Raw genomic sequence first — 9,739 nt, 5'->3', positions numbered from 1 at the left:
TAAGGAAATAAAAAGTGAATTTTTCCATGAAAATAAGAAAAAGAAAATCATTATTGCAAACATACTATTACATGAAGAAAGCCACACCCCCACCTCATCCCTTTTCCAAAAGAAACAGCAGCCAATTCTCCGCTCACCCACGGCAGCACATAGCAATATGCCAGATTGCAAGAGATTTTGCTTCATTTGATCTATTCTTTCCACTATTCATTAAGCTCAGGGAGAGATACAGCAATGCATTCTGGGAAATTATGCAAATTGAACACTTTTGATTGGATAAGAAATAATCTATTCAAAATGGCTGATAGGTAGGCGGTTTATGTCATAAGGGAGCACAGCTCAGGACCAGGAGCAAGGTCTTCTTCTTCCCTGCACATGCTCAGTAATACACAGTCTGCCCCTCCATGGCCGATATCCTGTTCATCAGCGATGTCACTCCTGTATTCACAGGACTCACCCAGCTTTAAGATCACCAGCAAACATAACAGACCTAATCCGTGCATAGACCTTATGGGTTGGGGTTGTTTGGGGCCCTTCTCTATTTAGGGAGAGATCTGTGATAGATTGTGTCCTTGTGCTCTACATGTGCAGGCAAAGGAGAAGATTGGTATTAGGGAAGAGATAACCTAAACAATATATTAAGGCCTTAGCAGTTGTATATTATTAACTGGTTATAAGTGACTCTATATACACTGATTTACATATCTGCACCTCACATTTGCATACGTTCCCATGATGCATTGCAGTTTGCTCTCCTTAGGTGAAATAGACGGCGCTCTGTAGGTATCAGCAGTGATTTTACTGCAAACTTTGTATGCTTATCTTTTGGATTTCTCTGGACAGTGTGATGGTTTTCCTGGCGCTTTTAAGGTGTTTGGTGCGAAAGATTTCAGAATTTTATCAATTTAAAGAGAAAAAAAAATGTCCGCAAATGTGAATTTGTTCTTAAAGAAGAATTTATTTCTATTGTTCAACATTGAAGGTTTTATTATAGTAGAAGTCAGTGGTCCCGCCCTCATGGTGCCATATAGATTCAGCTGTTCTCATTTGCATAAATACCCACAATGCACTGCCTGAGGTTCTCCTTAAGTTAAGTGAATGTTGCACTGAGGTTGTCCCTGTGCGGACGCAGCTTTTTAGATGTGGAGTGTCTTCTGCACTCGTGAGGTCTCCGGGGCCCGGCACAGGTCTACCTACTGCAGCTTGAGCAGGTGGTGATGTGTGTCAGGGCTCTGCAGAGATCAAGGTTTCGATACCTGGGCCCGGCCTCACCCATAAAGGCCCCGCTCTGGTATTGTCACTGACTGCAGATATTCTCCATGAGACGCTTCTCTGACAAAGCAACTGGGCCGTAATGTATAAAATTAGCAAATCAGTGATCGACAGATTTTCCATGAAAATAAAAAAATTATTATGCCAAGAAACCCCGCCCCCTACCCCCATAGCCACACCCCTTCCTCATCCCTGTCCCAAAAGGACCAGCAGCCAAGACTCCGCCCACCCACAGCAGCACAAAGCAATTTGCCAGATTTTAAGAGATTATTCTTCATTTCATTTATTCTTTCCGCTATTCATTAAGCTCAGGGAGAGATCCAGCAATGCATTCTGGGAAATTATGCAAATTACACACTTTTGATTGGATAACAAAATAATTTATTCAAAATGGCTGTCAGGTAGGCGGTCCATGTCATAAGGGAACACAGCTCAGCACCAGGGTCTTCTCCTTCCCTGCACATGCTCAGTAATACACAGTCTGCCCCTCCATGGCCGACATCCTGTTCACCAGCTGGGACCGGTAGCAGAGATCGCTGATCGCAGGGATTACTTAAAGGAACGTGTCACTTCTGAAGGGTTAGTCTGAGTAGACTGAACATCTCTAGATCTTTAACCACTTCTAGACCAGCCATAGACCATCCTGTAAGGACATATAGGCGACCAGTCACATCACCTCACCCAGTATTCGTGGTGAAAAAGAACAAATTCTGGCACATTGGGCTGCCGGCTCATTAATATTCGCTGCTCAGTGATGTCATCTCAGTGCTGCGAATATTAATGAGGAGGTTCCTGGAGATCTCTCTATAGTAATGTGCTGTGCCTGTATAATGTATTGTATATAGAGAAGTCTATACGCCAGTACATTGTATACTTATGGTAGATTGTCTACAATGTATCTAGTCAGAGATTCCCCTATAGAAGGAATACAGAAAATACATCGAATGGAAACATTATTAGAAGAAGGCAAGGTAGTAATTAGATATTATCACATGATACAACGAAATTCTATAAAAAAAATATTCACACTGATCACTAAACGGCGAAAATAAAAATGGCGCAATTATTTATTGTAATTACTTAGTAACAATCTGGGGTCTGATCAGGGTCGGAGCGGTCACATCACTTTTGGTAGGTCCTCGGTGTCATGTGCTGTCCCTTAATGACATGGGTGAATTCTAAACAGCTCACCACAGGTGTTTTCACCCAACTTTTCTAGACTCCTGAACAGTAAATCATACGCTCGATACATGTCCTATCATTATATAAATGGACACAATTTTCATTCTGGAATCCAGAAAAGCTTGTTGGCAAACAATATGGTGTTGGTCACAGCTCACTCAGCTTTCCTAGAGTCCTGAATGACAAATCTACTTTGCATCAATACATCCATTCTCACCGGATCATCAGACCTTTTTGCCATTTAGTGCATAGAAAAGCTGAGTGAAAACCCCCTGTGAGAGCTGTTACCGCACCCATGTGAGTTGTCATGCAGCTTTTCTAGTGCCCTGAATCCACGTCCTGAGTCCACGTTCATTAGCCTTCCCTGTGACTGTATAACCAGGCCCTTTTACCATTCAGGACACTAGGAAAGATGTCACAATCAAAGTCTCAACCGCCATTAAGGTTTTTACAAAAAATAAGCCTGGTTATACAGTGATATAGGATGTGTTGATATCATTCAGGACTCCAGAAAAGCTGGATGACACCCAGTATGGCATTACTACTCCCACAAGGGCGTCACTTAGCTTTTCTAGAGTCCTGAGTAGCAAAATAGGGGATGCAATGATGCATAGCAAAGAAGGCTTTCCTTTCAGTATTCTAGAAAAGCTGAGTGGGCAGGGTGTTACTGTTCGTCATCCAGCTTTTCTAGAGGGTATAACCTTGATGGCTGGCACTGGAGTATCACAGACGGGGGTGTAAGTACCACCATAGTGGTTACCATGGGGCTGGGACTTTAGGGGGCCCATTGGGTGCCTGATGCTTTTTTGTTTTGCTTTAAATAGGCTGTTACCTGCTGGAGCAACACCCCCCCCCCCATTAGGTAATGGGCCGCACCCCTGCTCACGGCCACCTCCCTCCAAGGGGGGAGGAGGCCAATGCAAGGAAGGAGGAGGAGCCCTACAAGGGGGATGAGGCTAATGCAAGGAAGGGGGAGCTCTACAAGGGGAGGAGGTCAATGCAAGGGAGGAGGAGCCCAATGCAAGGAAGAAGGAGCCCTACAAGGGGGAAGAGGCCAATGCAAGGGAGGAGGAGGAGCCCTACAAGGGGGAGGAGGTTAATGCAAGGGAGGAGGAGCCTAATGCAAGGAAGAAGGAGCCCTACAAGGGGAGGAGGTCAATGCAAGGGAGGAGGAGCCCAATGCAAGGAAGAAGGAGCCCTACAAGGGGAGGAGGTCAATGCAAGGGAGGAGGAGCCCAATGCAAGGAAGAAGGAGCCCTACAAGGGGGATGAGGCCAATGCATGGAAGGAGGAGGAACCCTAGAAGGGAGGAGCTCTACAAGGGGCAGGAGACCAATGCAAGGGAGGAGGAGACCTACAAGGGGGACGAGTCCAATGCAAGGGAGCAGGAGCCTTACAAGGGGGAGGGGGCCAATGCAAGGAAGGAAGAGCCCTATAAGGGGGACAAGGCCATTGCAAGGGAGGAGGAGACCAATGCAAGGGAGGAGGAGCCCTACAAGCGGGAGGAGGCCAATGCAAGGGAGGAGGAGACCAATGCAAGGGAGGAGGAGCCCTACAAGCGGGAGGAGACCAATGCAAGGGAGGCACTTTGCGATAATTTAGTGGGCTTTACCCCTCGGACCCTGCAGACAATCCCCCTCACCTCCGTGCATACAAGTGCAACTCTTATCTCAGTAGGGAAGACCCTGGAGCAGTGGTGGAACAAGTGTCTTGTGGGCCCGGGTGCAAACTTTTGTCTGGGGCCATCATTTCAGCTCAAAAACAAGTACCGGGACATTGTGATACTACTACCCCTATTTGGAAGCTGCTGTTGTACCGGTTTCCAGTTGCTGCAATAAAGCTGCTATTATCCTGTTCAATTGCATCTACTGGCCGAGTCATTGCTGCATCACCATGAGGGCACCGCCGAAAACCATCACACCGACTGCCATGACTACATGTGTCTGCCGATTGTGAAGAGGTGACAGTGGAGGTCTGTGATTGGCTGTAGTGATCACCTGGTACAAAAAGCTGGGGGGACCTGTATATAGAACACACCTGGGGGCAGAATTGTGAGCCCGGGACCGACCCAACCATCACCTGGCCCTGGTGGGTAGAGGAGTAATAAATGAGGTGCTTGGTATTAGCCCTCCACTTAGGCAGCCACAGGAGTTGTGATAAGTGTTCAGACCCATTTAGAATATGCAAATCTGGAGAAAGATTTGCATATTCTTCCCATGTTCCCTTGCAGTGGAGCAACTATGGCTGTATAAGTCTCCACACACCTGAAAAGGTGGTCTCTCCCTAAGGATGGATGTTATCCCCATAATCCAGACCCATGTAGGGAACTACCGTAGTCTTGTATTCACATTAATAATAAAGTTCCCCAGCTCATTTTGCGGGCCCCTCGCGTACCTTTTGATACCCTTTAAATTGTAATGTGATGTGTGCTTCCATGTAATAGAGTGTACACTTATTTTTGAGAGAACTCTCTTGTTTCTACGCTATACTCCTGGTTTAGGTAGTCATTTATAATTGTGACACATCTTTGCCATCCAGCTAATGCAGAGACTCTTTCAGCAATCAAAGAGTCCCTGCACCGGGAAGGGTTACTTGTGGTCATACACTGCAAGTAACCTGGGAGAATTATTATTGATAGATAGATAGATAGATAGATAGATAGATAGATAGGTGAATGTGTGAACATCTTGAGCAGCGGATAACCCTGTAAATAAAAAAAAAACAACAAAAAAACAAACCAGGCTACGCGCTCCTCTTTTGGAATATAACACTCGGTCACCACAGAGCTTGCAAACTAAACCCACAATTTTTTGCAATTGGTTTTATTAATATTGAATAACCCCCGTCTTTCTAAAATGAGCTCGCTGTATTCTGACATCTATATCTCTTTTGTTGATGGAGGTATCTAAGGACTCTTCTCGTGGTTATGTGGGTTGTAGTTTTTATTGGTACCGATTTTTGGGATGTATTTGTTTTTTGATCCCTTTTAGGAAGCGATGTGACCAAAACATTAATTTGCGCATTGTGGTATAAGTATTTTTGGATAGTGTGTATATGGGGATATCCAACATGTTTGTTTACAATGTGGTTTTTGCTTTTTATTCTTTTTTTCCCCCACAGGGAACGTGACACTTGGGTCTCTGATCCACACTGCAAGACAACATGCATAGGTTCCCTATGTGCAACTGGGATAGGCAGCCCCTATTTCATCACAGGAATACAAGGATGGGAGGGGGCTGGAGAACAATCTCGCCCTCGAACCAGCCCGATGCAGAAAATACTGACAGCTTAACCCCTCAGATTCCATGATCAATAGCGGCATGAAAGTGACATACTGTTATGGCACGGAGCATGCAGTATAATTTAGTAGCATGGTGCGGGGCAAGGGTTATGTGAAACGTTCACCACCTCCACAAAGGAGAACAGATGCCACTCCACCGATCCCAGTACCATTGTAATTTTTTATGTAGCACTAACTGTCCCTGACCAATGAGCGCCATTTATTTTGATGCCCAGTATGTTGTTATTTAGGTTCTGTACTGTCAGATGGGTAATATCTTTGCTCCCAGGTCCACTCGCTTTGTTTATACACAATTATTGAAAACTACGTTCACCTTAGCACAGGGGTCGAGAACGTACGGCTCTCCAGCTGTTGCAGAACTACAATTCCCAGCATGCATACTTGCTCTGCTGTTCTTGGAACTCCCATGTAAGTGAATGGAGCATGCTGGGAGTTGTAGTGTCACAGCAGCTGGAGAGCCGATGGTTCCCTACTAGAGATGAGCGAGTACTGTTGGGATCAGCCGATCCGAACAGCACGCTCGCATAGAAATGAATGGACGTAGCCGGCACGCGGGGGGTTAAGCAGTCGGCTGCCGTCAAAGCAGAAGTACCAGGTGCATCCATTCATTTCTATGAAGCGTGCTGTTCGGATCAGCTGATCCTAACAGTACTCGCTCATCTCTATTCCCTACCCCTGGTCTAGCATGTCCTCCTACATCTATGAGGACAACCCCATCAGCCCTTCCTTCTCCCTCTGTGTCTCCCACGTCACTGCCCATCTGATCTGCCTGATAACAATCATACACTTCATTTCATATTATATTAGGTGTGGGGGAAGAGAAGCTATACTTGCAAAATATCAGCGATGTAGCAGAAAAAAATAGAAAAAAAAGTTACTCTACTTTTGTTCCACATTTATTACAACAGGAACCTCAACACCATGTAAAGGGACAGCGAGGTCGCATATAGGGTATATACAAAGCATACGCTCGTTAAAAGTACTGGAGGTAAGTCTCAAACTGTTGCGTCTGTTCTATTGGTCCTTCCATTCCTTTGGAGTAACTTTGCCAATGGGAGACAGATTCCAGCAAATTCCGGTTTGTGTTATGACCTAAAATAGAAATATACCTAAAGTCAGCACCCGTCACATGATCCAATAACCTGAACAGCAAGATGCCCATCACACTATAGGGCTGCCATTGACAGGGAGTGTTTCCACATTATACATGGTGTCAGATCTACAGGCAGCCGGGTATACAGCAGTGATGTATAAATTAGTGGGAAGGGATTCAGGCCAAGACGAGCTCGCACTATTGTTATATAATGGCCGATTTTCTCAATCAACACAGAATGAAAGCGACAGACGGTAAATGAGAGATATAGACAGAAACCCCTCTGTCCGGTAAAAAAAAGCAGTTTCGCTGCGGAGACCAGAAGACGCTCACGGGCGGTCACTTTGCACACCCATTCAAGTGAACGAGTTTGAAAACTGACCGCCGGGTTTCCGTCTCCAGTCCAGTTTCTTGGGGAAGAAGATGGAAACCCACAAAGTAGAGACCGGGCGCCAATGTGAACCCGTCCTTACATGTCTTAAGTGTAAGTCGTTTCCATTACTTACAGGTCCATTTGTATCTACCAAGTTCCCACTTATATAATGTAAGCAAAGGATCCAAAGTACAAGATGTATATGATCTCTGGAGAAGTAAGGTCATGATAGGTGGGGGTACCATACTGCTTACCCCCTCCCCAATCTAATACTAATCTATTATAAGAATGAAGACCTAGCAAATGCCTGAAAAATTGGGGCAACACAATGGCTCAGTGGTTAGCACTGTAGCCTTGCAGCGCTGGAGTCCTGGGTTCAAGAACATCTGCAAGGAGTTTGTATGTTCTTCCCGTCTTTGCCTGGATTTCCTCCCATTCTACAAAGACATACTGATAGGGGAAAAAAAGGCCTGAAAAATCCTGATAAGTAAAGCCTTCGCCAGAAATGAAATGCTTCCTTTTACTTAAAAGTTGAATCAATGTGAAAATTGACATTGGAGACATAAATGCTGTTAAAAATAGAAGTAAATGTCAAGGGCACCTTTGCAAGTGCCACCAATATCACCGTAGTCATTTGTCCTAATGCAGTCATTTAATTTAATTATATATATATATATATATATATATATATATATATATATATATAGATCAAACTGCTGGGTCTCCAGGGATCACAAGCACAGGAGTGTTTAGGGATCAGGACTATATGGGCTGCCGGGGAGTTTCCTCTCCATGTAGATAGGGGATAAGTGTTATTGGCAGGAATATTGCTTCCACTCTGCAAGTTGGTTGATATATAGAATTACTGCAGGAGATAAAACACATCGTCATGTAAAGCAGGAGAAGTCTTGTATCTGTGCACTCAGCCCATCCATCTACATCAATACTTACATATCCCCAGATGGAGACGCAGAACACTGCTCCGGAGGCCAGGATGAGGTTTCCATACTTGTCATGAAAGTCAGGAACGGCTTTGTGATGTGTCTGCCTGGAGACTGATCTCTGCACGCCGCGGGCTGCAAGACAACACACAAGTATCATTAGCACAGAGCTGGCCAATTCATCTATTCACATGCAGGTACACCGCAGATCTGATGAATAGAGCAGGAAGGATAGAATAGGATAAGGAGATGTTAATATAGAACAATGAACAGGTCATGTGATAAGCCGTCTTATATAGATGTCATTTTTAGGACGGGCTTTGAGCTGCTGTCGTTGAGTATTATTCCGATTGTCTATGGTAAAGCCTTCCAGAGCACGGCTGCAGCTAGAGAGAAGTCAGAGAGGAGTGTGCGATGTGCGAGTGATAGAGGAGACAAGTCTAAGGTCATTGGCAGGACAAGGAGGACAATATACAATGACAAGGGAGGAGATGGTTTAGGGTCACCTGGATTAACACTGGTTTCCCCTTGTGACCCGGCGCCTCCATTGCTGATTTTATCAATAGGCAAACAAGCTCTTTGGAGGAATGAGAGCGTTGTCATTGTATAAAGTTGATACAAATGATCTCTTTGGAGCAATATATATATATATATATATATATATATATATATATATATATATAGGCTCAGTGACAGAGGCAATGATGCACAAGGGGAAACTGTTCATTCAGGTGACCCCTAAAATCATCGGCACTGGAGTGACACAGTGGAGACTGGTACTAATAATGCCGGGTTTACATTGTGCAGTCCTGTGTAATACACATCCCTAGACGTTTCTCTTGTATAATTGCATGGTATCCACTCCTGGTTCTGTCTTCACATCTGCCATAAAGGACATAACTCTGTGCCCCAGGTTTGGCCGGGAGGTGTCAGGAGTTGCAATGATTTGTCCTTGGTGACAGCAGATCTTTACAAGCGTCCGGAACCACCTTGCAACGCAGCTGCAGAAATGCAATGTCAGGGCGGCACGTGCACAGTAATGACAGCCATAGCTATATACTCATGTACTACAAGCCGCTCCTGGGGTCACATTAGGCTGCATGGATAATTACTAAGCAGATGAGATTTGGAGGAGATTCCTAAAATTGGAATGTGGTCTTGGGTTGGTTTCTGGGCCCATGAGGAGACCATAAGGGTAATGGAAGGGCACATAGGAGAGGCCAGCAAGGTGAGCGGGCGTCACAGTCTCCCCCTGCTGGGCTACTGGAGGAAGTGAAGACTGTGAGCACTGACAATAAGCTGCACTGACAGTATATACAGCACATACAATGGCTACCAGCAGCCACCCGTCAGCAAGTGACAGAGACCCCGGGGACCAGCAGACATCACCCAGCCCCCTCCTCACACCACAGCAATGTGGCCCCGACACCACCGAGACCTGAGGGGCCCCCCGAGGACAACTCACCGGCCAGAGACAGCGCGGACCTCGCCAATGGGAACATCTCTGCCTCTCTGCTGTACCCTTGAAGCGAATGAAGGAAAACAAAATGGCCGTTCAGGATATCCGCCCTAGGCCA

The 9,739-nt window shown here is 45.5% G+C and overlaps 1 protein-coding gene across 1 annotated transcript; it reads right to left on the bottom strand.

Moving 5' to 3' along the window:
• Positions 1 to 6,635: 6,635 nt before the first annotated feature.
• Positions 6,636 to 9,739, bottom strand: COX7B (cytochrome c oxidase subunit 7B). Its single transcript, XM_075260096.1, has 3 exons — positions 9,628 to 9,739; positions 8,173 to 8,297; positions 6,636 to 6,847 (listed from the first exon to the last, which is right to left on the bottom strand). Exons 1-3 carry the CDS (start codon positions 9,662 to 9,664, stop codon positions 6,770 to 6,772), a joined length of 240 nt encoding a protein of 79 aa, XP_075116197.1. The 5' UTR covers positions 9,665 to 9,739; the 3' UTR covers positions 6,636 to 6,769.

The sequence above is a fragment of the Leptodactylus fuscus genome, chromosome 11, assembly GCF_031893055.1.
Source record: "Leptodactylus fuscus isolate aLepFus1 chromosome 11, aLepFus1.hap2, whole genome shotgun sequence".
Taxonomy (NCBI): domain Eukaryota; kingdom Metazoa; phylum Chordata; class Amphibia; order Anura; family Leptodactylidae; genus Leptodactylus; species Leptodactylus fuscus.
Note: the sequence above shows the minus strand (reverse complement) of the source record. Positions and strands in the feature narration are given on the sequence as shown.

Bases quoted from the DNA above. Each gene is read 5' to 3' on its own strand.
- COX7B (XM_075260096.1), bottom strand. From the start codon at position 9,664: ATGTTCCCATTGGCGAGGTCCGCGCTGTCTCTGGCCG. The intron at 8,298-9,627 runs GTGAGTTGTCCT...GTTGTCTTGCAG, and splicing joins GTCCGCGCTGTCTCTGGCCG to CCCGCGGCGTGCAGAGATCA. The intron at 6,848-8,172 runs GTAAGTATTGAT...TTTCTATTTTAG, and splicing joins GCGTCTCCATCTGGGGATAT to GTCATAACACAAACCGGAAT.